Below are 26654 nucleotides of genomic sequence, written 5' to 3'. Positions count from 1 at the left end.
CAAGGTCTATGTTGCTGAAAGTTTCTCTGTGTTGTTGAAACTGGTCTTGAACTTGTGATCCTCATGTCACAGCCTTCCAAGTACTTGTGCTACAGATGTGTGCCACCAAAACCAGTGTAAGTATATTTTTGAATAAAGTTTTGTCTTAGAATCATATTAAACAGTAATGTTAAGAAAAACCATTTGGTAGTCAGATGCATGTCTCATGCATTCAAAAACATGTATAAATTACCTTTCATGCCATTAACAAATAGGAATTAAATTTATATTACTTTCATTATTTCATTCTAGTGTATATAATAATAAGCTGAGTGTTTAATCTGTTTCTAGTATTTGACATTTGCCTTTAATGCAAAGTAAGCTCATTTCAAAAATACAAGCTCAAATGAAGTGGTTTGTTTAATACGATAATGAAGTTAGTTTTTTATTTAGTTTAATTAATTAATTAATTTTTTTTGCAGGTATGGGGATGGAACTCAGGGGCCTTTGACCTCCAAGCTACACCCCCTGCCCTCTTTTTTTATTCTTTATTTTGAAACAGGTTCTCACTAAGTTGCAGATGGCCTCACTAAGTAGCTGAGGCTGGCCAGGAACCACGATCCTCCGGTCTTAGACTCCCAAATGCTGGGATTACAAACGTGTGCCACCACGCCCGGCTGAAGTTAGTTTTTTAAATGTAGCATTATTAACTTTATGTTCTAAGAAATAAGGACATTTAATAGTAGGGTATAAATTTATGTGTCCTAATGCCAGAGTTACATCTCAGGAGATCTATTTAATTCTCTTGGCATGTTACACATGATTGTTTGTTCAATGAATGCTGAATGACTCTTTACTAAGATGCCCAGGGAGACTGTTTACAAAGCTAAGGGAAGATAGTTGTTTACGGGAGGTATTAAGGCAGATAGGATGGCACCCAGACATGAAGTCAGGATTTACACAAAAACATGGTAACTTAACGTAGTCAAATTCCAAATTTAATCATATGCTCTTGTTTAAAAAAAAAAAGTTTTCTTCCCCCTCCAAAATTTGGGCTAATTCTTATATCACACTTTATACAAATTCCTAATTAGGCTTCAAAAAAGAAAATGAATTAAAACAAAGTCCCTGATTTTTTGAGGTAGGGCTTTTTCAGGAGATTATCAGAATTAAAACTCGAAAATAACCTAAAATGCTGATGCAGGTCAAAATCCCGGCTCGAGATTGTAGTTTAAATCAACAAATTACATGGAAGGTATTTCCGGGCTTTAAATCCCACGTCAGTCAACAGGCCTTGGGCGGGGCCACGCCCCAAAGCTGGCCCCACCCCCGGCCTGCGCAGGAGTGCGCATGCGTCCCCAGGGAGGCGGCCTGTGACCCTGAGAGCTCGCCGTCGCGCAGTACGCAGGCGGGACGTCGCGCGTGCGCAGACGCTCTGCGCCGAGGTCTGCCGGGAGGCAAGATGGCGCAGAAGTGGTCTCCAGGTCGCATTTGGCCCCTTATCGCTATCTAAACGGGGTGTCTTGGAAGGGTCTGTGACAGACCCCCTCTCTCTCGCCATGGCCCGTCATCGGAATGTCCGAGGTTATAACTACGACGAAGGTAGGTATCGTTTTCGCGGTTCCAGCTGGGATCCCAGCCCGCTGGCATCCACTTCGATCTGTGAGTCCTTTCACAGTAGCGCCGGGCTGAAATTCGGAGAGGCCCAACTGGGGGGAAATAACAGGACATCTGAGTGCCAGCGACTGGCGTTACGTCCTGATTTTTGCCCTCTGGGATCGATCCTATCCAGGGAGGTGCGTTGTAGCTTCGTATGGGAAGCATGTTCGTTGAGGTTGGAATCCTATGAGGTTCTAGGCACGGAAGGATTACCGCCTACTCCCTCGTTTCTTCGCAGGGTGGACACTCATATGCCTTTTTCTGACCCCTCTCCCCCCCAAACTCCCTTTCAGAAATATCCATGAAATGTTTATTTGTAAGCCACAGGTTGACTTAGTGTATGTGTTCAACTGACCTGCCGTGTGTTAGATTTACACGTTAAGTCTTTGGCGTACTTTCATGTGTTTTTAATAAGAACTTAGCTTGAGCCAACGGATTCGTGTATTTTTCAACAAATTTCATATTGGGAACGTAGGACACAGTCGAAAAGGTACATATTTGAAAAACCCAAAGAATAAGTCTGTCAGTTAACTGTGAGGTGTATATACTCACCTTTTGGCTGGCAGTGCGCAACGTAAATGTATTTTCAAATGGAAATAAAAGGCAGCATTAGGAAAAAGGGAATTGAGAAGGAATTACTGATTCAAAAAAAGAAATAAAAGAAAAATATATAGAATGTTTAAAAGGAGATGAAAATTAGGAGCACATTATGCAATGAATAAGCATTACTAAGCATCACATAGACCAAAAGTATAAACAAATGTGGGCTAGTGTAGAAGAGGAATAAAGACTTATTGCTGTGTAAAGTGCAGAGCATGGAGTGCTTAACATGTTGGTGGTTATTGGCATCCCCAGTATATTGTTGTATAACATTAGTGTGCTCTAAGAGTGTTGAGCAGCTATCACCCTGACTGCACTTGAAGACATTGGTGACACAGCTTGCCTGGCATATGTTAATTTTCTGGTGTTCACTTTAGATTAGAGGGCCTTTTAAGTATTGTAGTGGCTATAAACATTGGTATGTGAATCACTATTGCCTGAGAAATGATTTTAGACTTTTTTTTCCCTCTTGAGACAGGGTCTTGCTTTGTTCTCAGATTGGCCTTGAGCTCCTGGACTCAAGTGACTCTCCTGCCTCTGCCTCTCCAGTAGCTGGGACTACAGGACTGTGCCTCCATGCCCAGCTTAGACTGAGGTTTTTGTAAATATGAAATAAAGGACATGAATAGGTCTAATTATTATGCACTTTTTATTTTTGTTTTTTGTGTTACTGGGGATGGAATCCAGGGGCAATCTATATCTGAGTTACACTCCCAGCACTATTTTTTTATTCTTTATTTTGAAACAGGGTCTCACTGAGTTGCAAAGGGCCTCACTGAGTATCTGCGAACCCCGTGATCCTCTTGTCTCAGCCTTCCAAATGCTGGGATTACAAGTGTGTGCCACCACGCCCAGCTTGCACTTATTTTTTTTTTTAATAGTCATTATTTTCTCAACCAAGGATTGAGGAATAATAATTGAGTGCTTAGAATAGAGTTGGGGAATGACAATGAGATACTGAGGATAGTCTAAGAGGAGGAGATAATAAAGGTAACTTGAGTAGAGTATGAAAGATGCTACAAAAAGTAATGATACAATGTGCTGGGGACTTCATAATCGAGAACATCTAATTTAAAGTGGGTAGAAGGAGTGATTAAGGTTATCTTCCTGGAAAAGAGTTTCCTGGAGGAGAGGTGCTTGGCCTTGGAGTGAATGCTAAGTAGCTTTTCATCCTGGCCTCCTAAGGTCAGGTTGTCATGTTTCTTTGGAACAATTGATGACATCACAACCAAACTGTTCCTGTAGTCTAGGAGTTTCATTCCCCTTTCCTGCTTATAAAAGTTTACTTACTTTCAGGTTCCAGTTTATTTTTCTTCTTCCCAGTTAAACTTTCCCTTGGACTCAATAAAAATTTAAAAAAAATCATGAAGTCTAGCCTCATTATCATCTATGCTATAAAACCTATTTGTTTCTTTTTAACTTCCACTTTGCTTTTTCTCTGTAATTTGGATATTACTTTACATGATTGCCTCAGCTACTATTTTAAAAATCCTGCTTTAGTTTTATATATATCCCAGTAGCTGGAATAATGCCTTCCTTGTAGTTAACACTCCAAAATTTTGTTGAAGAAGTGAACCAGTTTGCAAAGAATACAGAAAAATTTTTAATCTTTTCATATTGTGTCATTTTGGGGTCTATTTTGACTTTGATTTAGTAAAAATGATGCTTGTAGACTTAATAGCTAAAAATATATTTTTCTGTGAATGGTCTCATTTATTTGATAATAAGTTAAGTTGGGATTGTGATCTAATAGTATATCGAATGTTAGACACTTATCCAGTAGTAGCATTCATTTAGTTTTCCTCTGCTAGTAGCATTTGATTTCAGCCCTTGGGCATGATGTTCTTGCATTATGAATATCCATAAAAGTTGGTTAACTATTTTTTTGCAGTTGGAATGAGTATTATCTTCCTGGGAGTCTTTCCCTAGCCTCCTCATTCCTAATTCTAAATTTGTTCAAATGTGTCTTCCCAAATTGCTCTCTGTAGCTCATGTTGAGCACTTACCATTTGGTTTGGTAATTACTCATTTTCTTTTCTGTATCCCTGTCAGAGTTTTGGTTTGGCGAGAGCTGGGAATATGTTCACTTTAGTGCCACAAATGTCTCTCTCTCGTAGTCCCTATCATAGTGTTAGTATTTGTCAAATCAGTATTGAATATTTATATAGAAGTACTTATGTCCCTTATGACTTTTTGGTTTCAAATAGTTCGGTTCATTAATTTATAATAAAAATGTTAATTTAGTGCCATATGTGTTAAGTACAGTTAAACCAAGTTTTGCCTGAGAAAGCTGATGCTCTCTCACGTAGTGAAACAGGTATGGTAGAAGATAATAAATTTGAGGAACGTGCTAGAGGGTAAAGGTGGCAGGGGTTTACTTCATTACCCAGAGTGGTCAGGAAAGACTTCTGCAAAGAGGTGACATTTAAGCTGGAACCTTAAGTAGGAGAAATAACCTTAGGAAAATCTGGGCAAAGAGCATTTTCCAATTAGTAGGAAAAAAGCCAGTTAGCTGTAAATGAAGTGAGCTCAAGGGGATTTAGGGATAAGCTAATTCATGTAGAGCATAGATCACCAAATTGGTGATACTGGTGGTGGGGCACTGAACTGATCCTGGAAGCAGTAGTATCCTTGGGTGCAACTAGGGGTGTTGAATAAAAATAAGGGGGTAGTGGAAGTACCCAGGGCAGCACTAAATGTTTTTTTTTTTTTTTTTTTTTTTTTTCCTGAAATGGTGTGATAAGCCATTATGATTGGGGCTCTATGGAGAGGTTACCTAGCTCTGCTATAAAGAAAAACTACTTTTATGATCTGATTACATACCCTGTACTAATCAGGTCTATGGAAAAGAAGGACTTGACCATAGGGAACACTGAAAGAAGTAGATGGATGACTTAAGGTTTTGTCTACATTGGAAAGACAATTCGAGTTTGTTATCTATAGGAGTATTGTTATGGGGTGAAAACTTGGGAAAACTTAATCCAACCAGCTTAAATTTGGAAGAATCATGTATGTTTTTATAAATGTGGAATGTTAGTAAGTACCCACTTTTTAATTTTTTTATATTTTTTATTTTTTGCAGTACTGGAAATGGAACCCAGGGGCATTGTACCTCCGAGCTCTATCCCTCCCCTCAGTCTTTTTTATTCTTTATTTTGAAACAGGGTCTCACTGAGTTGCAGAGGGCCTCACTAAGTAGCTTAGACTGTCCGCGAACCGTGATCCTCCTGTCTCAGCCTCCCAAATGCTGGGATTACAAGTGTGTGCCACCATGCCCAGCTGTAAATACCTATTTTGTGGTTAAAATTCTTAAGAATTTTTTTGAAAAATAGATATTTCCAAGTTCCTTTAATTTTAACAAGCAATTTAATTTATTTGGGAAAGAACTTAGGTATGTTGTCATTAATAAGGAAGGTTAAAAAAAGAGCTTATGGAATGAATCTTTTTTCTTTTAGATTTCGAAGATGATGATCTCTATGGTCAATCTGTAGAGGATGATTATTGTATTTCTCCATCAACAGGTGAATTTTAAAAAATAACTTGATTTTATTGAGTGTTTAAAATGTCAAACATGAAAAGGAGAGGGAGGGAATGAGGTGGGAATTGGGAACGGGCTAAATGAGCGATGTGTACATGTGTGCTTCTGCCTGTACCTCATTAAGATGTATGAATACAACCCACTAATAAAAAATGCCAAGGGAATGCTATTGATAAGACTATACTGTATAACATTTAAAAAGATATATGGTAATTTTTAAACAACAGTTTCTTTACTCATATATAGCATTTAAAGTTTAATTCTGCCATTTAGTTTTATACAATTTAGAAAAAACTGCCAACGTATTTTTCCAGTATTCTTTGCAACATAGAGTCAATCAAAACGTACTAAAATGGCAGTTTAGCCAGTAATGAAATTCTGAAATCTTTAGAGGCAGATGGCAGTTAATTTTATATCCCTAAGGATATTTTGAATATTAGAGTGAGATGTTGTATTTAGACTTTCCTTTTTATATAGTACTTTTTTTTTTAATTGACATACAAGGAGATATGATATCCTCGGGAATATATTTATGGAATACAGTGTGGTACTTAGTACTTTAGTTTATTTACTGTTAAGCAGTTTGATAAATCTACCAAATACATGTAGGTTAGACTCTTCAGAGATTTTTTTTATTACTTTACATCAGAACTGTATCTTCTGTCTTATTTGTTCCAAGATTTCTCCTTTGCTGTTATATAAAGAAAATACTCATGTTCTTTCCAGGAAAATCTGAGATTTTTATCTTTCTTTCATGTGTTTCCTTAGCAAGATTTGCATTAAAAAATATATAAATATATATCTAAAGTATATAGATACATTTATTTAAAATATGGTGAAAATACTCTGCTAGATTTTAATATAGCATTAAAAGGCATAATTTACCTATAGTTAGGTGTTACATAAATTAACTCATTTCCCACAAGTTTAAAGGTTTAATATAATTAATATTACCTTCAAAGTTCTTTGCTGTGTTCTAAATATTTGTGTCTCTTCCAAATCCATATGTTGAAATTTTGGTTCCCAAGGTGATGATATCAGAAGGTAAGTTCTTTGGGAGGTCCTGAGGGTGGATTGCTTATGATGGGATTAGTGCCTTTGTGAGAAAGGTCCTAGAAGGACTCCCTCTTCCTTCCACTATGTGAGCACACAGCAAGTAAGTGCTGTTTGTGAGTTAGAATCTGCTTTGATCTTGGACTTCTTAGCTCCAGAATTGCGAGAAATACATTTCTGTTGTTTATAAGCTATCCAGTTTATATGGTATTTTGTTATAGCACTTGAATGGTCTAAGACATCCTCATCTTAATTATCCCATATTGTGCTATAAATGGCTGTCCTATAAACTGTACCTGTTTTAATGCATTTTTAGCTTCTTAAGACCAAATATATCTCTTCTGACTTTCATAATTTCTCTTTCCTAATAAAACATACATGCTCTAGAAGCATGTATGTCTTCAGCACTTTTACTTCTTCTGTCATCTTTTTCCTGTTACTGGTTATTCTTAAATGTATCTGGCTTTTTATTTAATAGGTGTGCTCTTTAGGTCAAATATTCCTTTATCCTATTTATGGCCTTTTCTCTCTTCCTTTAATGTTTCATTTTTATCAGGATTATTTTATCAAAGGGAATCTAACACAAAAAGTTATTACTAGATATTAGAGAAAAAAAATATAAAAAAGGACAACCAAAATATCAAGAAGGTGGTAACTACAGGAAGCATTTACTATTCTTAGTTTTTAAGGGAACAAATAGGTGAGATTGAAAATGACCTTTTTGAAGCTTGTGGAGGCTTCTTGGGCATGGGACTTAGACCAAGAGGAGAGGGTCCTGCCGTCTTGTTTTGCCTCTGAAGTTCACAGGAATGACTAGGGAGCTGGCATTCATATTTCTAGAGAGGGAGGCCCTGCCCGTGGATGCTGGTGCTTCTGAAGGGACCCTTTGAAGATGGGTTTCAGCCTTTTGAAGAGAGAGTTCCAATTTACTGGATGGTTGTTGAGTCTGGAGAGTGAAGGGGCAAGTTGATGCGGGTTCTGGGAATTTTGGAAAAACTGAAAACTGATATTAATTCCTGTTTACTGGAACAAGCTGCTTATGCAAGGTGAAATATTGCCAGGGTGATGCTGGTTGGAACAAGAAGCAGAAAGGAAGGGGCCTATGCCTTCTCTGGCCTTTCAGTCTCCCTTTTGTATCTCTCTATTGGTTGATTTTTTTTTTTTTTTTTTTTTTTTTTTTTTTTGGTGACACGGGGTGGAACCCAGAGGCTTTCTACCTCCGGGCTATACTCCCAGACCTATTTTACATATTATTAGAAACAGGGTCTCACTAAGTTGCTGAGAGCCTCACTAAGTAGCTGAGGCTGGCTTCGAACCTGCACGATCCTCCTGTCTCAGCCTCCCAAGTGCGGGGATTACAAGCGTATGCCACCACGCCCGGCATCTATTGGTTGATCTTAAAAGCTGCCAAATAAATATTCTTTGCAGAGGCTTTAAACCCTAGCATTACAAAGTTGAGTAAATGTGGGTTGGAAGCTGAGAGATAGCTTAATAACCAGCATTTCTTTAGAGTTCTTACGGAGGGATTGAAAACAAGGCATTTTATAGGGATTTAGGGATAAAAGAAATAATCACTTTTTTTTTTTTTTCTTCAAGAAACCTGTGTCCTTGTCCTTTGGGGCTTTATAATTCAGCATCAGAATTGACTCGGTAGCTTAAGTTGTAGAGGTAACAAAGGGATGCCGGGCAGCACTGTCCTCATCCCTCACGTTCTAAGTGCAGGAGAGAGCGTGGTGTGTTTGTAACTGAGATCACGTGGACATAGAAACGAGGTTTTAAAACATGTTTTTTTGCAAGGCATATAGTGGTTTGAAGGAGGTACATAAGTGGATGTAGGCAGACTATTTAGATGACTGTCATATGAATCTAGAGTATGATGAGGATATTTAGGACAATATTCTCAGGGTCGTCTCTATATTAGCATCACTTGAGAGTTTGTCAGAAATGCAGTTTGGGGTGGGGGGCACCCAAGAGTTAGAAACTCAGGCACAGCAGCTGTTTTAACAAACCCACTAGATTGTGCATATGGGTTGCATTGGGAACCATTTATTTAGGACAAGAGTGGTAGCACTAGATACGGGCATAGCGTCAAGAGTTGGGGTGTATGGGACTGTATATTGCTTGAATATGACTTGTAGAAGGATCGAACACTTTATAGAGAGTTTACTGAAAGAGTTTATTCTTGCAGGTTAACACACACATTTATGTAGGCTTAAATCGATACATGCCATTGAATCTTGAGTAATAAGCCAAAAGTACAAAGGATAGACCTTCAGGTGTTTTTTATAGAATTTGTATTTGTGACCTAGCTTTCTTTGAGGACAGAATCAGAGTTTATCTTAGGTTTCTCATGGCTCTTGATGTTTATCTTGGATATATTTATATTCTGGACAGTCTTGACTTTCAGAGTTCCTTTTTAATGCATCAAAGGAAGTAATTTGACATTATTAAAACTAGGGATAGTTAAATAGTTTTGAGATTCTACTTTGACAGTTCTTTTTTAGCAAAAGCATGCAGATTTCAATTTTTTAATTTTTTGAAACATTTGCAAAGCAGTAATTAACATCAGGTCAGAAATTTGCTGTCTTCTTCAGTGCTATCTATTCAAGTGATTGCCAATAAAAATGAATAGTCTTAGAATAGTTTCTGTTCTTAAAGAAGACGCTTGCTATGGCAACAGCGGTGATTTGCTATTCTGGGAAACATTGACTTCTTTGTGAAATTGATCAGTACCCCTATTAATAACACCATTATTGGTGGCTGAATGCTTTTTAGAAGAGTGCTTTCCATCGAGGGATTATTGACAAATGAAGGCTTGGAGTAAAACTTTGTTGTTCTTTCTCTCCCTTCCAACATGTTTTCTATTTCTAAATGAAAATAATTCAAAGTAAACAAACAAAAACCCAAAACCTAGTTATGCCACTGAAGAGGAGATCTTATTCATTGTCTAATTAAGTCTAGTAATTGAGTTACTTTGCCAACTGATAAGAATTTCTCTCTGAAATTTATTCTATTTTCAAATTCTAAGCAAAATTTTTCTGATGGGAAGGTGATTTCTTAATGTAGCAGCTTTTTTTCCATTTCCTTTAGAAAGATTTATATCTATATGACTATTGAGTATAGGTCAAAGAATGAGGAAAGCAAAAAGAGCTTATATATTAAACTTGATTTAAATGGATGTATATTTTGTTCCAACCAGTATGATTAGAAGTAATCTTTTATTTGCTCCATCCCAGTTCAAAACCTTTATTGGGCATTGATTTATGTGTAAGAAAACCTCTCTTCCAATAAATTTGCCTTTTATTGTGAGATAAGGCAATTTGTTTAAAGTCCTGTTCACGCAGTCCTTACTGGAGTGGTCTGGCAAGGCTCTGGCAGGAGAAGGCATTGTAGCTGGTAAGTTTGGAAGTGAGTATGGCATTCCAGGTAGAGGAAACAGCGTTGATGACACAGTGGCCTCTGAGTGAGGCTTGTTGGGAGACTGAGCATTCATGCAAGTTGCAGTAGGAAAAATGGATAGGCAAGGAAAAGGAGGAACCAGATTTTTAAGATGTTTTAAACTTTTTGTTAGTAATGTCAGCTTATTGGAAGTTTTTAGGTGGGGATAGTATTAGGCAGGTAACTGATAACAGTGTACAGAGTGGACCGTAGGTGGAACAGATGAGGGGAGACTTGAAGGCCAGTGTTTCCTAACCTTCCCTCTGGTACGAATTTTCAGGAAGTAATTGTTAAAAAACATAAATTTCTTGCTTTATTCCTGCACTTCTGTAATTTCCAGGGGATGAAGCTTAGAGAGCTCTATCTTAGAGTTCCCACTTGATTTTTATCTTAATAAAAGGTGCTTAGGAAGCAGTTTTAGGTAGTTTCAGGAGCTGGGTTTTGAATTCTTTGAACTTTTATATATGTCAGAATGTTTTAGGTTAAAAAAAATCAGTATGGGTCTATTTTTTCAGTAAGCCCTTCCAACAAAGTGCTTGAAAATTTAAATTTTAGAGAAGACTACAGCTTCTATTTATTATTTCCTTACTTGCTTTCTTTCATTCAGTGTTTATTGTCTTTGTTGCCTTTGGCTCCTGTTTTAACTCCAAATATGTGGACTGCTGCCCACCCGCCCTCCCGCCCTCCCTCCCTCCCTCCCTCCAGCAGATTTTCCTGGAGGAATTTCTCTGTGTTGCTTCCTTGGCAAATCCAGCCTTTACTAGTTATCCAAAACAGTGGCCAGAGCATGAGTTGTGAGTTGGGTTTATATACGAGGGAGGGAGAAGTGGTACTAGGACCCTGCTCCCCAGAAAAAATAGCTCCTGTGAGGTAGAGTAGAAGGTGTACATTGAGGGCTTCTTCCCTGTCATTATTTCCTAAGTGAAACTTGTTGAGGGAAGTATCTGATTTTTAACCTTTCTTAATATTTTTATTTCTCTTAAGTTTCTTCCTTATAGCTAGAGGTATGAGAAAAAGTATGAAAAGTGTATTTGTTAATTTTATGTCAAACCAATTACAGTACTTACTATTTTTTACTTGTAGAAAAATTTCCCCTGTTTTCAATACCAGATGTTTTTATTTAACTTTTTCTTTAAAAAAATTTTTTTTATTGGTGCATTGTACTCATACATCTTAGTGGAGTGCAAGATGGTAGAGGTTCTGACTATAGTTTATTAAAGTCAGGAAACCAATTTTTAAATCACTGGGTACAATATGGCCTTATTTATATTTTTTAGCACTATATATTAAATCTAAAATACCTTAGATTTTAAGACATATTACTTTTACTTCATAAAACAATTTAAAATAAAAGTGTGTCAGTCTAAGTATTATATAATGTTAAGATGTCATTTGATTATAAGACCCGTCTCTAATTTGAATTTTTTAATTTTGTATTGGGGATTGAACCCAGGGACATTCTACCTCCAAGCTACAGCTCCATTTTTTAAAAAAAATTTTATTTTGAAACAAGGTTTCTCTAAGTTGCTGAGAGCCTTGCTAAGTTGCCAAGGTTGGTCTTGAACCTAATATCATCTGTTTTAGCCTCCCAAGTACTGGTATTATAGGTACATGCCACCATGCCCAGCTTAATTTGAGATCTTTACTGTGAAAAAAGTAGTCCTTTTAGAGAATTTATGAGATAGGATGTTTTGTTATTTAGTCATGCTGACTTAAATAAAATACCAGTATTATCACTTTGCACAAGAAGAGGGAAAAAGGAAGAGATGAAGGTGTGCGTGCGCACACACACACACACACACACACACACACACCTTCATATAATATATGCATTTCTGAGATTGTTTATGGTCTATAAATTAAATACTAAAAATAGGTATGGGAAAAGCTAGGATTAGGACAGACCATTCAATCTATAGAGTATTAACAATAGTAATTGTAATAAAATATTTGTACTTTTAAAAGGATACATTAGTTTCCTAATAAAGTATTACTTCAGTAAATATAATACTGTATATTAAAAATTAAAAATAAAAGCTTGATAGGAAGTATAAGAAAGAGTTGAAATTAAATGTAAAAGCAAAGTATTTACAGATATCAAAAAGCCAAGTAGGAAGAATTACCAGATTGGGAACATGGCTAAACTGAGCCAAGAGGAAGAATATGGGGGTATGTGGCATTGTAGTATGATTGCAGTTGCTTATAATACTCTTTTTTGGTTGGTATTATTGGTTTTCAGCCTGCAGCTATTACTTATTGATATAGAGATTCAAGTGTTGGGGGAAAATTTTCATAAAGCATCTTCAGTGTTACTCCCTCATTATTCCCCTAGATACCAAGTAGTATGAGCTAATTTGTGGTAAGGACAGAGGCATTACAGGATAGATTGAATTCTCTCAACCACTATCTGTGTGTCTTATTTTGTTCTCCTTCTCTAAAATCTCTTCTAATTTTCTCTTGAGTTTTTGTTATTTTCTTTTACCTCTATTAAAACTGCTTCAGTCTTCAATTTTGAACCAGTGCTTCTGAAGCATTTGTTATTTGTATTATTTATTTGGCTTTTAAAATAATCAATTTTCTTTGCCTTCTCTATTATAATAAGGCCATCAACTTATGCTATGAACCAAGAACACTTATGCCGTGGTCTTCTGAATATAGGTATAACACCAAGGCCATAGATAATTGTTCTCTGTTTTATCTATAAATTTTACATGTAGCTTTTCCTTTATATCCCAAAGTCAAATGTAGGCATTTTATACAAAGGGCTTTATAAATACTACATGTTTTTATGGAAATTTTGAAAAAAACAATAAATTTGTCACCTTGAATTTCCATCTGACTTTTCTAGTCTCTTCAAGAAATTGACTTTCTGATCACTTTTTTTTAAGTTAGATGATCTGCTAGAAACCTTAATAATTAAAACTTCTGATAGTACTTTGCCTTTTGGACAGTGTATTTATAATTCTACCCTTCTTAACATATTCCTTAATTTTATTTCTTCACGATTGAACAGTCTTCAGAATTGAGTTCATTGGACATTCAGTTAGGTGGAAGTGTTAGTACTTGGGGCACGAGTGATAATTTTTCTCATTCACTTATTTGATTTCATGAGTGGCACGCAGGCTTATATTGGCACTTTGACAGACTATCTTTACCCCTTTTAGTGAAATATGTAATACCTCCTAATACAGCAAGTAATGATACTGCCTGCATTTAAGGCTAGTGTAGACTGATATCTGAAAGTAAAAATTTAGATCTGTGATACTAGTTTATAGGGTCAGTGTATGATTAGAGCTATGACTTATTCAACAGAAGTTAAAGTATATATTTTTGGTGAATTTGGGATTCTGACGAAAGTCTTGGGAAGTAAAAATGCTAATTTTCTTAATGATGCAAATAAGCCCTTAGTGTTTTTCTTATAAAACAAATAAGTTCAGCATATGGTTTATAACATCTGTATCAGAGAAGAGAGAATCTTTGTCAACAGAATAGTAGGCAAGGCTTAGAGGAAAAGTAGTTTTGAAAACAATGGAAAAATTAGGCTCAATGAAATGTTGTTATAAATAGTAGAGGAAAGTAGAAATAAAATATTAACAAGCAGTTAGTTTAAGAATATGTGGGCAGGATTTGGGTATGTTATGTTTCACTTGGGCTTACTTTTTAGTCCATTTTAAAATATGAAATATGGACAACTGACTGTAAGTAATAGATCACAGTCTTTTTTTACCTTAACTTTTTTTTTGTAAGACATAAAAGTTAATGGTAAATATCTATCCTATACCATTCTTCGATTGTTTTATATTTTAGCTGCTCAGTTTATTTATTCACAACGTGACAAGCCTTCTGGGTTTGGTGCTGTGGAAGAGTATGATTATGAAGATATGAAAGATCCTTCGAATTCTTTTTCAAATCATCAGCTCAGTGAAATTGATCAAGGTATAGTAAAAATAGTTTGTTTTTATTTTCTCTGTGAAAATGGTTAATAACCAAATAAACTAGAATTTATGAATCTTATTGGAATTGTTCATGATAGCAACTGAACAAGCATATCTTAGGCCTTCAAGGAAAACTTGAATCTTGAGTATATATTGTGAGTAGTGTATTTAACTCTGTGATTGAAAAGTGGATTTTTTTTTATTTTTTATTTTTTATTTTATTTTTTTTTAGTAACTGGAAATTTTGATTATACTATCCCATTCTTTCATCTTTTTCTTAGGAAGAATACAGCAGTGATTATTTTTATAAGAATGTAAAAATATTTATTGCTTCATAAGCCCTACATGGAGTTTAAGATTAGATTACAGAAGCTTATTTGTAATCCCTGTACTTATAGGTAATTTATAATTACATGTAATCCCTGTACTTGGGAGGCTGAGACAGGAGGATCACAGGTTCAAGGACAACCTCAGCAAGTAATAAGATTTGTTTGGGGTCACTCTTCAGCTTTCAGCCCATCGTGGAGGAAAGCTGCTCTGCTCATGGCAGCTGGGAAGGAGAAAGTGAGAGAGAGAGAGAGAGAAAGAGAAAGGGGGAAGGAAGGAGAGAGGGAGAGAGGAAGAGAGGGCGAGAGGGAAAAGGGAGAGAGGAGGAGGGGAGAGAAAGGGGGAGTGGGGAGAGAGGAAGAGAACAGGGAGAGAACAAATGAATAGGGGTTTGGGCCAGGGACAAGATGTGGTCCCCAAGGGCATATTCTCAGTGACCTACTTCCTCCAACCATGCACACCTGCCTATAGTTTCCACCCAGTTCACCTCTACAGCTCTTGTGTTCTGTATTACTCATTTAGCCTTTAAAATATGTCATTACATTTTTCACCACCTCCCATTCACCTGCCCATGAGGTCGGAACTCTCATGCCCCAGTCCCCTCCCACAGCCCCATCTCCGACATTGCTGCATTTGGGAAACAAGACTTCAACACATGAGCTTTTGGTGGAACATTCCAGCAGATCCACGCCATAATGTAATCTAAAAGCCCCATTTCTTTATTATTATTACTTAACAGTACCGTGATTTTCAATCTTTCTGATCTTTATAAATTAGAATTTACCTGATGTATCTAGCTCATAGTAGGTTATTGTATTAAAACAGGGTTTGTATGTCTGTATGTATGTGAAAGAATTCTGAAAATTGCCAAGTTCTATATAAATAAAATTTAATATATTCATTTATTTTTATTCATGTGTTCCTAAGTCCTACTTTAGGTTATTATGTAAACCCTATGAGGTCATGGATTTTTTAATAATATGTCATAATTTTCATAATGTCATAAATAATTTTTAAAATAATGTCATAAGAAACTTAAAATCCATAAAGTTTAATTTTTTTTTTATTTTTGTGGGTCTGGGGATCATTCCTAGAGTCTCTTATGTGCTAGGCAAGTACTGAATTTTTTATTTTTTTTAAATAAATGGCTTTTTTTCTTTGTAGTTCTGAGAATAGAACCCAGGGGTACCTCTGAGCTTTACCCCTAGCCTTTTTTTTATTTTGAAACAAGGGTCTCACTAAGTTGCCGAGGCTGGCCTTGAACCTCTGATTCTCCAGTCAGTCTTCTCAATATTAGGATTAACAGATGTGTGTCACCATATCCAGCCTTATTTTTCTTTGAATCTACTGGCTTTCTAACTTTTATATATCTTGGTTGTTTAAGAGTCATTAAGGATGACTTGAGTTGGCTGGAGAAAATTAAAGTTAGCCTGAGGAAAAACTTAAAATAGTAGTTTACAAAATATAAAAATATATGTATTGATCAGCAGCATTCTCCAATAAGTTAGAGTCTCTCACTCATCCCTTCCTATCTCACACATGTGAGAAATGGTCAGTGTAGATACCATCATCATTGCTGTCTGAAATAGATATTAGTATATACTGTCAACATTTTTATCAAGTATTTTATTCAGGAGACATCATTGTCATGAACTGAATTAGTATTAGTGTGTATAGTTTATAAGTTTTTCAAACAGTATCAATCAGAAACATTTATTATAGTGTGTTTTTTTTTTGTCTGTTTTGTGTTTTGTTTTGTAGTGCTGAGGAGCAAACAAACCTAGAGCCTCATGTGGGCTAGGGAAGCTGAGCTCATCCCAGCCCTCATAGTGATTTCTTAATGAAATTGCTCCTCTGATGAGGGGAAATAGGTTTATGGTAGATATAATATGATCATTATTGTTTGCTAGAGAAAGAGTTAAGTATTCTGTAATAGTTTTGAGTTCCTTAGTCAGTTTTGAAAATTGATTCTTTCATAGCACCATTTAGTGTGGCTTTTAATCCTTGTTGTGTGTCCCAGCTCGTCTTTATTCATGCCTTGATCACATGAGAGAGGTTCTTGGAGATGTGGTGCCCGATGAAATACTGATTGAAGCCATTCTGAAGAACAGATTTGATGTACAAAAGGCATTGTCAGTGGTTCTGGAACAAGATAACAAACAGAATTTGAAGGACAAGAGTGAGAGAGTGTTACCTACAGGAAAGACGGCAAAAGGTATGCCTTTACATGTACTTTTAAAATTATTTTACCTACTTAATGCCTGAAGAGAGGTTTGAATTTGCTTTTGCTGTTAAGAGTCTTGCATATTACAATTAATTCTTGGCCACCAGTTGGTTTTCTCCTATGGATCCTTTCTGTTGCAGCCTGTTTCCTCCTTTTCTTTTCTCCTCCTCCCCTTTTTTTGTTGTTTCACTACTTGTTTGCAATAACCAACAAAACATAGGGGAAATAAAATCCCAATAAAATAAGACATTTTTTTCTTTTTGTTAGTGTCTTAAAGACTTCTGATTTTTTAACCCCAATACAATAGGAGATAGTCATTAATAGCCAGCTCTTTAATGTTAAAAGTTTTTCTTATGCTTGTATCATGTATAAATATAATTCCATTTTATTTAAATTTTAAATATAAATACCATAGTGATATTATTCTTGCATTTCATAGCCAGATATTTAATTTAAATTTGTAGATTTGAGATTAAGTTTGGAATTTAGTGGTTATAAAAAAAGGACCTGAGGTACCATTATATTAATTGGTGTATTTATTAGGAGCATGGTGGTTTGTTAATGGGTCTCTATTTCTTTTCCTTTTTTTTTTCATGGTCCAGGGGACTGAACCTCGAGGCATTCTATCTCTGACCTATACCCCTAGTGCCAATTATATATATACATATTTATTTATTTATTTTATTTTTTTTGTGGTACTTTGAAACAGGGTCTCATTGAGTTTTAAAGGGCCTCACTAAGTAGCTGAGGCTGTCTGTGAACTGTGATCCTCCTGTCTCAGCTTCCCAAATGCTGGATTTCAAGCGTTCACTACCATGCACAGCTTATATTTTTATTCATTCATTCATTTATTTTTTCTTTGTGGTACTGGGGTTCCTGGAAACTCTTCTACTTCCGGGCTACACTTTCAGACCTATTTTTATATTTTTATTTGGAAACAGGGTCTCTTAAGCCAGCAAGGCTGGCTTTGAACCTGCATGATCCTCCTGTCTCCGCCTCCCAAGCTCAGGGATTACAAGCGTGCACCACCATGACTGGCATTATATTTATTTATTTTTTAAACAGGGTCTTGCTATCTTTTTTTTTGTGTGTGTGTGTGTGCTACTGGGGTTGGAACCCAGGGGTTTTTCTACCTCTGGGCTATACTCCCAGACCTATTTTATACTTTATTTGGAAACAGGGTCTCACTAGGTTGCTGAGAGCCTCAATAAGTAGCTAAGGCTGGCTTCGAACCTGTGCAATTCTCCTGTCTCAGCCTCCCAAGCGCTGGGGTTACAAGCGTGTCTGGCTGTGTCTTGCCATCTTTTTGAGGCTGTTCTTGAACCTGCAATCCTCCTGTCTTAGCCTCCCATGTACTAGGATTATAGGCATGCATTATGTGGCCATCTACATTAATAATCTATCCCAGATCACAGTGTGTTACTTTTTTTGGTAATGCTGCGAATTGAACCCAGGGTCTTGCATTTGCTAGGCAAGTGCTGTACCACTGAGCTGCATCTCCAGCTGTGCTTGTTTTTAATGCATTAAAATATAGCAGAAAATGAACCTTTTCCCTTCATTCTAGTAAGTTTTGAGTTTGAGCCAAGTATCACTATAATTTAATTATAGCAAAGTATCACATTGTTATATTCTTGGTAATTAGTTCATTGAATTGGATTTTCACTTGTAAATACCAGTGAACAAAGCATGAAGGTCACTTTAGATTGCTAAAAGAAGATATTATTTATTACTGTGTTTTAGCATATTCATTTTAAATAATGATCAAGTATTGCTTTATTCATGTCATAATTAGAAGATGCATTTAGTAATTAAATGCCTCATTTCATATTTCCTTTTGGTTGCTGTGACTGTCTTCTGCATATGTCAACCTATTCATCTGAAAATTAATGGCTCTTGTAAGGTAAGGAGTCATATTTTCTTCTTCTGAAGTTTCAGCTGATAATGTTCAAAGTTCTCATCCTCAATCAGAAAATCATTTGGATTGCAGTGGCAACCCATTTGATATTACTAGCTCAGTAACTAAATGTGGATCATATAATTCAGTTGTACCAAATCACTATATACTTCATAGGAAAAAGAGACTTGAAAGACCTAAAAGTGAAAAGAAACTAGAATCGTGTAAGTTAACAAAAGAGGTTTCACTAGCTGACTTAATTCATGATAGGCCAAGAGATTCTTGTAAAAGTCAGCCATCAGTCAGATTATCATCCACAGACAGTCATGAAAGTCTACTTTCAAAAAATCTAGATGCTGATTTGTTAAGACCTCATGTATCTGAATGTGTTTCCAAAGATGATTTTGCTTTCAAAGGAATACCAGATTTAAAGTCCTTAATGTTAGAGAACACAACAGCTAACAATTCTTTACTTACTCAAAACAGTTCACTACTTGATTTCCAAAACATTCCAGTACAAAACAGTTTGGGAAGCTTAAATAATCCTTTGCACTTAACTAGCTCATTGGAAAATACCACTCTTGATTACTTAAATCCTAGTAATAAGACTGAACTTGGAAATGTTTCCTTGATTGAACACAGTGCCAAGAATTACATTTTAAAAAATGACAGTTTGCAGTTTTCTCAGTGTGAAAGTTCCTCCTTAGCTGAATTGTTTCAGGAACACAAAGAAAACAATCCAAGCCAATGCTTTGCTTTATCTGATCTTTGTAACGAGTCATCTGCCAGTTTCACAGATCTGAGTCTGGGATCCTTTCCCCTGTCACAACTAGCAAATCGCTGTCAGTCTTCTACTGGAATATCAGAATTAACAGGATCTCTATCTTCTTTGGTATTTCGTAAAGCTTCTCCCACAAGAGACCTTGAGAATTTGTCACTTTCTGACTTGATTGCAGAAACAATTGATGTAGACAACTCTCAGATTAAGAAAGATTCTTGTGACCTCAGTTTATCTGAAATGAGATCTTCTGGAATAGATTCCAATATTGATCTTAGTGTCCTGATAAAAACTGCAAAGCCTATAGTTGACCAGTCCCTTGCTCCAGCACCAGGAACTAAAGCTCTGAGTTCAAAGTTAGGGAAAAATTCCAGTACTGCTAAGGATAATAAGAAAAACAATAAAGGCTCTCTGACTAGGAGACCACCGTTTTCTCTCTCTTGGACCAAGGCCCTTGCTGCTAGACCTTCAGCTTTTGCTTCAACACTGTGTCTTCGTTACCCACTGAAAAGCTGCAAGCGACGCACCATTGACCTCTATAAGACTTTTCTTTATAGTAGACAAGTTCAGGATGTAAAGGACAAAGATACAAGTCCTCTTGTATCAATAACACCATTTGACTTCAAATCAGCATCTCCCGATGACATTGTCAAAGCTCATCAAAAGAAAGCCTTTACTAGAGAATAGTAGCAAAAGGAAAACTGGTTACTGTTGTACAGCTTTTTATTTTTAATTAATTTAGTCTTTGAAGGGTCAATTTATATTACAGGATTTAAATTGTGATTTTTATTTCATTGTCTTAAGTCAGTTGATAGTAGCCTAAATTGATAGGTATTTTGCACTGAATTTTTTTACTTTACCTTTTTGTAGTGATAACTGGTTTTGAGTTGATAGCCCATAATGAGTATATGTTTACAAAATGAATATGAAAACTTGATATTGTGAAATCAAACCTCAGATATTTTTCTTTGGCATTCAACTTTAAAACTTTCTACGATGAGATATTTTCTATAAAAGTATTTTTGGGCTTTTTTTTCTTAAGTGCTACTATTTGGGATTATTATAGTGTGAAGGTTATTCTTACATATGGCATAGCATAACTGAGACATAATTATATTTAAAAATACTATTGGTATCATTCCTAATATTATTTTACTGTAGGTGAATACTAAAACTTTCCTTTAGAAAATATTAAAATTCCTGACTTGGAAAGTATGGTGGATGTGGTTGAAATATATTTTTGATGATGATAAAATGAAAATCTTTTTAAGGGACCATGTACATATTGAAGATGGAGTAATACATAAATTATTTTTATACATTTTTAAAACCATTTGTCCTAAATGTACTACAATTTAAAATAAATACATAGAAAGTGTTTTTGAGTATGTTTGCATGTTTTTTGAATAGACAGTTTCAACAGATCTCTCCTTTTCTTTACAATAAGTGATAAAAATGAAAATTTTTTTTCTACTGATGGTTGAATGCACTACAGTGACAATTGTTTTCTTTTAAGCAATGGCAGATCAAATAAGAGCTTTCTCAAGTCATTAGAATACGTATGTAATCATCCTTCATGGCAGTGATCCTTAACTGGCACCCAGAATCACTGGGAAACGCTTTCAGAACACAGATACTATTGCTTCTCTCCAGACTTGCTGAGTCAGTCTCTCAGGATAGCATTTGGGAATGTGTGTTTTTAAGATACGATCCCTAGTTGATTCTGAAGTTTGCTTACGCTTGAGAACTATACTTCAGAGAAAGAAATCGATAGAACTGAATCATGAATGCCAAAAGAGCAGACCAACTTAATTTCTAACAATCAGGAATACCAAGGAAAATTTCTAATTAAGAATTATGTATAAAATGATAAAGATATAACTAGTATTTCTTACAAATTAATACAATAGTATCTATAATGGCATTTTTTAATGAAAAGAAAATAACTGGCCTTTTCCCAGTAAATAGAGAGTTTTCTTTGGCAGCTGCTTCACTACACATTTGATAAATTTTGCATTTAGGTTTTTATAATGTTTTTATATCTAATATTTTGGTGGGAACAGTTAAGATGACATTATGGTTTCATTGTTCTAAGACAAATGCTTTTGATTATTTTGTAATGTGTTCAGGCTTTTTTTTTTTTTTTAATTTAGTGGTGGTGCAAGCTTGAATTCAAGGTATTTAAGCTGTCTCTCACTAAGCCATATCTCCAGCCCCTGGCCTTTTGTTTTCGTTTTTGATGCTGGGGATTGAACCCAGGAGCATTCTATCTCTGAACTACACCCTGGGCCCTTTTTCATTCTTTTAATTTTGAAACAGGGTCATGGTAAGTTGTTGATCCTGGATTTGAACCTGTGATCTTTCTGTCTCTCAGATACTAGGATACCTCCAAGTACTAGGATTATAGGCATGCACCACCATTCCCAGCCTGGTTTTGTTTTTAATTGAGTATTCCAGTACATATAATACAGATACTTAAGATATAAAATTCACAAGCTGTAATTTTTGATGGATTTTAAAATTTGAATTTTATCCCCAATTGCTGAGTCTGCTTGTCTAGTCTTGAACCTTGATCAGTTTACTAACTTTGACTTAGTATATGACTCTTAACTAGATTTATGTATAGGAGTTCTTTAATTTAGAAGTGAACTGTAGTCTAAGAGTTTGTAACTGATATTAAAGTCCTCTGCAAGTGATTGACTTTGTGCATGCATCCACAACTACTAATTTAACCCACACTGAAGTTGAATAGTAGTAATATTAATTTACCTTTTATAACAAGCTAATTTTCAAGCAGAAATACAGTACTTTAAATCATATAGCAGACTTAGTAGAGTGAACTGTGTCTTGAGTTCCCTTTTATTATAAGATTATGATTAAAACTACCTCTTATGAGATTCTCTTTCTGGGAATAAGAATTCTATATTATACAGATGAGAGAGAAAGGCAACATTATTTAAAATAATTTTCCAGTTTCTGTTTTCCTTATCTTGACTACTGGCCTGTCGTGCGTGAAGCTGTCAAGCACTTGCCATGTAGACTAAGGGAATGTTATAGTTTCTGAGATTCAAGGGGTGGAACCAAGAAGACCCATCCTTCTTCCACTCTCGGCCATTATCTCTGGGTAACAGTATGGGTGCTCACATGTTGGTGGACACAATGTTTGTAACAATGGTGACTTGCTGTAAGTGCATATTCTACATCAGCTGCTACTTATTAACCTACTGTCTTGGTAGCTCAGGTATTCTGATGTTTTTGGCTTGTTTTATTTTCTAGTTCAAATATCAATTTTTAGGTGCAAAGTTTTTTTTTTTTTTTTGCAGTATGACTGAATGCATCAAGAATTTATTTTAGGAATAGAAATAATTCTAAATGATACAAAAGACATTCAGAAGCTGGGCGTGGTGGCGCACGATTGTAATCCCAGCATTTGGGAGGCTGAGACCAGAGGATCGTGGTTCGCGGACAGCCTCAGCTACTTAGGCCCTTTGCAACTCAGTGAGACCCAGTTTCAAAATAAAGAATAAAATATAGGGCAGGGGGTGTAGCTCGGAGGTCTAATGCCCCTGGGTTCCAATCCCAGACCCTCAAAAAAAAAAAAAGACAATTCAGAAACTACCATTTTTTTCTCTTTACGTTTTTGTGTTCTTTAAAAGACCTCATGTTGTTCATAGATGTTTGAAGTCCTTTTACATCCTACAGTCTTTTGGTAGTTTTCTTATAATTATTTGCCAGGGTTTTATCTGTAGAGAATATTTTTCTTTTTGTTTTACCTTTTCCCCTTTCCTACTTACTGGCATATTCTGACATATTTTCCTCCCTTTAGCTTTGAATTTTCTTTTCTTGAACTTTTCTTTTACTCTTATACAAATAGTGATAACTCTTAGTGTTTTATATTTAATTTTTAGTAATCAGTGGGATGTAACGTGGCTAATTGCCTTACCAAGGATAAAAGTAGAAAAGTACTTTTCTTTGCCATGTAAAAGGAAAGACATATGTTTGATAAACAGTTAAAAGAAAAATAATTCTTATATGATTTTTTTTTGGGGGGTGGTACTGGGATGGAAGGAACCCAGGGGTATTCTCCTCTGAGCTATACCACTAGCCCTATTTTTTATTCTTTATTTTGAAATAGGGTCTCACTAAGTTGCAAAGGGCCTCACAAATTGCTGAGGCTGTCTGGGAACCTGTGATCCTCCTATTTCAGTCTCCTAAATACTGGGATTAAAAGTATGCCCCACCATGCCTGGCTTGATTATTTACCTTTTAAATTGACCTTATATCTATATTAGGATCATTGTATATTGAGAAAGAACTTTGTATTTGCAAACTCTCTGTTTTGTATTCACATACTATATCTTGGTTTTAAAATCAATTTCATAGTAGAAGTTTTCATTTATGTAAATAATAGAATGTATAAATGTAAACATAAGCAAAGATAATGTTGAATAGACAGGGAAGGATTAATATGATTTTCTATGGTAGCTTTCTTATGTATATACATATAGTTATTCTATAAGGCCCATTTTATACAATTATATAATTTTAATTTTTACATTGTAAAAGACCTGTTAACATTTTGAGTGTATATATACATTTTTATAAAAGGTACATTAAAAGCAATTATAATTCTCTAGTTTTCTTAAGTAAAGTGTGAGAATAATTGATCCATTAGGATTTTTTGTGTAAATTTGATATTTCAGAATGGCATTTTGACAGTTTATGTAGAAGGTTTTACTTTATGTTTCTGTAAACAAATTAAAAACAATCCACCTGGTTTAAATAATTTTTTTTAAGATATTTTTCATTTAAAATTTTTGCTTTCCACAGTTTAAAAATTATATACATATACATATACATGTATATTCATGTTATATTTTAGATTAGCAAATGTTGATTCACATAGAAACACTATTAATTACTGTATAGGTTATGGCAAATATTGATATGATTACAGAGATGACAGTGGAAGGCAAAAGCAATGATAGTGCACTTCAATACTCTACTTGCTGAATTGTAATCAGCAAAATTACCAAGAACAGCACAAAAATTTAAGAAGTGAAACTAAAGGCGTGTGAAAAGTATATTTGTTTACAGTATGAGAGCTGAAATAAGATAGTCTTAGCTTGTTTGGCCTCACCCGGGGACTTATGTTTTAGTGACTCGAATTGTTCACTGCTTTGCCTAGTCTGGAAGTGACTTCCAAAGTGGTAGGAGCAGTGATTTGGGTTTACAAGTAGAAGAGGTGAGTAGACTAATTCTAACGTGGTATCCACTTGTACACTCTCATCTTTAGTACTACTGTTTGTCTTAAAGACATTTAACATTTGGCAAAATTACTGAAACATCTATTTTTTTGTTTTATATTGTGCTTTTTGGGGTGCATTATAATCTCACATCATAATGTAAATCATGTTGACAGTGACATACATGCACACAGCACTTGGTTCCCCCCTCTTTCCTCCCCATTTTCCCCCTTCCTAACACAGAGTACAGAGATTGATGTTGGTGTGTTCTCATATGTGCACATAGTCAATAGTAGTATTCCACTGATGAACCTCGGTCTTCCCTCTCCCCTTAGACCTCCTCCATGGCTCCACTGAGGTTTCTCCTCCAATGTCTGGAGTCCCTCAGGTATCCCAATTACTCCCTAGCTTGTGCATATTAAAGAAAACATATGACCTTTCACTTTCTGTGACTAGCTAATCTCACTTAACATAATATTCTCCAGGTCCTTCTATTTTCTTGCAAATGACATTTTGTTTTTTATTGCTGAGTAAAATTCTATTGTATATATTTCCCATAATTTTGTAATTCATTCATCTTTTGGTGGACATCTAGGTTGGTTCCATACTTTGGCTATTGTGAATTGTGCTGCTATGAAAAAGGAGTATGCATATATTACTGTAGTTCTCTGATTTCAGCCCCTTTGGAAAGATAACCAGGAGTGGTATAGCCAGATCATATGGTGGATCCGTTCCCAGCTTTCTGAGGAGTCTCCACACTGATTGATCTAGGGTAGTAGCTGAATTAGTTTGCAATCCCACCAACAGTGTAGAAGAGTTCCTATTTCCCCACATCCTCAACATTTTCTGATTAGGTTTAGATGAACTCTCAGTGTAGTTTTGATTTGTCCCTGAGTGCTGATGACGTGGAACCTTTTTCATGTTTCTTTTGGCCATTTGTATCTCTTTTGTGAAATTTCTATTCAATTCAGTGGCCCAATTTTTTCTATGGATCCCGTGTCTTGTGCTATTATTGTGTTTTCTCTTACTTGAAATGGAAAACGTTTATTTATTTATTTATTTTTACGTGGATCATATTGAAAATGGCATACATCCAGACTGTGCTTGGTGCCCTCTGCCACCTTCCATTTCCCCTTCCCCCATCTCAACAATGAGTGTCCAGGTGGACCATGCTACATTCACATTTTTACACATATTCGGATGTAGCTTCTCCATTAATCAACCTCATCCTTCTTTGTCTCCTACCCTTCCCTTTCAGCTTTGCTTAGGTTTCCCCTCCGTTATCTGGAGTCCCTCTGGTATTTCTAATAGTCCCTAGTTTGGGCACATTAAAAAAACATAAGTCTTTCCTCTTTCTGTGCTTGGCCGATCTCACTTAACATAATGTTCTCCAGGTCTTTCCATCTTCTTGTGAATATATGCATACAGCATGTATTTGTAGTAGCTAAAATATGGAACCAACCTAGGTCTCTATCAACAGATGAATGGATTGCAAAATTATGGGAAATACATACAATGGAAAATTATTTTTGACAATGTTGTGGAAGAATACTATGGGGAGGAGTGTGATTATTGGACTTGGGCCATCTTGTGCTCATGAACTCTTGGGTCATGTTTCAGCATGATTTTCTCAGCATTCCATTTTTTCTTTTTGAGGCAAAACAGAAATTCTAAAAGGCTAACAGTGAAATTTGCCCCCAAAAGATTTTATGCTTTCTTTGTCCTTGATAAGGATTGGTTGTTAGACCCTTTCTCCGCCTTTACACATCTCCACACCTTGCTGTTTTCATGATGGCTTTTTGATGGGTCTTTTAGAGGAATGCCTTGAGCTTTGGGGATCTTTGTCATTTGGAAAACACAGTCATATAGACCTTGAGGCCCTCTTTTCTTTGGTTCAGATTTCTGTTTGGTAGATTCTCTCTTGGTTTATGCACTGGTATTAGGACTTCATTGCTTTTATTGTGGAGAATAACAGGGGTAGAA

General features: G+C 35.7%; 1 protein-coding gene across 1 annotated transcript; it reads left to right on the top strand.

Annotated features, from left to right (window-relative positions):
• Nucleotides 1-1538: 1538 nt before the first annotated feature.
• Nucleotides 1539-20112, top strand: LOC308266345 (uncharacterized protein; the record flags this gene model as incomplete). The annotated part of the gene is made up of 5 exons (XM_080700539.1): nucleotides 1539-1581; nucleotides 5694-5759; nucleotides 14075-14203; nucleotides 16550-16744; nucleotides 18659-20112. The coding sequence occupies 5 exons, from the start codon at nucleotides 1539-1541 to the stop codon at nucleotides 20110-20112; spliced, it is 1887 nt and encodes a 628-aa protein (XP_080556665.1).
• Between the last annotated feature and the right edge of the window lie 6542 nt (nucleotides 20113-26654).

Source organism: Muscardinus avellanarius (genome assembly GCF_963383645.1).
Source record: "Muscardinus avellanarius genome assembly, chromosome: 8".
NCBI classification, from domain to species: domain Eukaryota; kingdom Metazoa; phylum Chordata; class Mammalia; order Rodentia; family Gliridae; genus Muscardinus; species Muscardinus avellanarius.
This window is presented reverse-complemented; position numbering and strand designations above follow the sequence as displayed.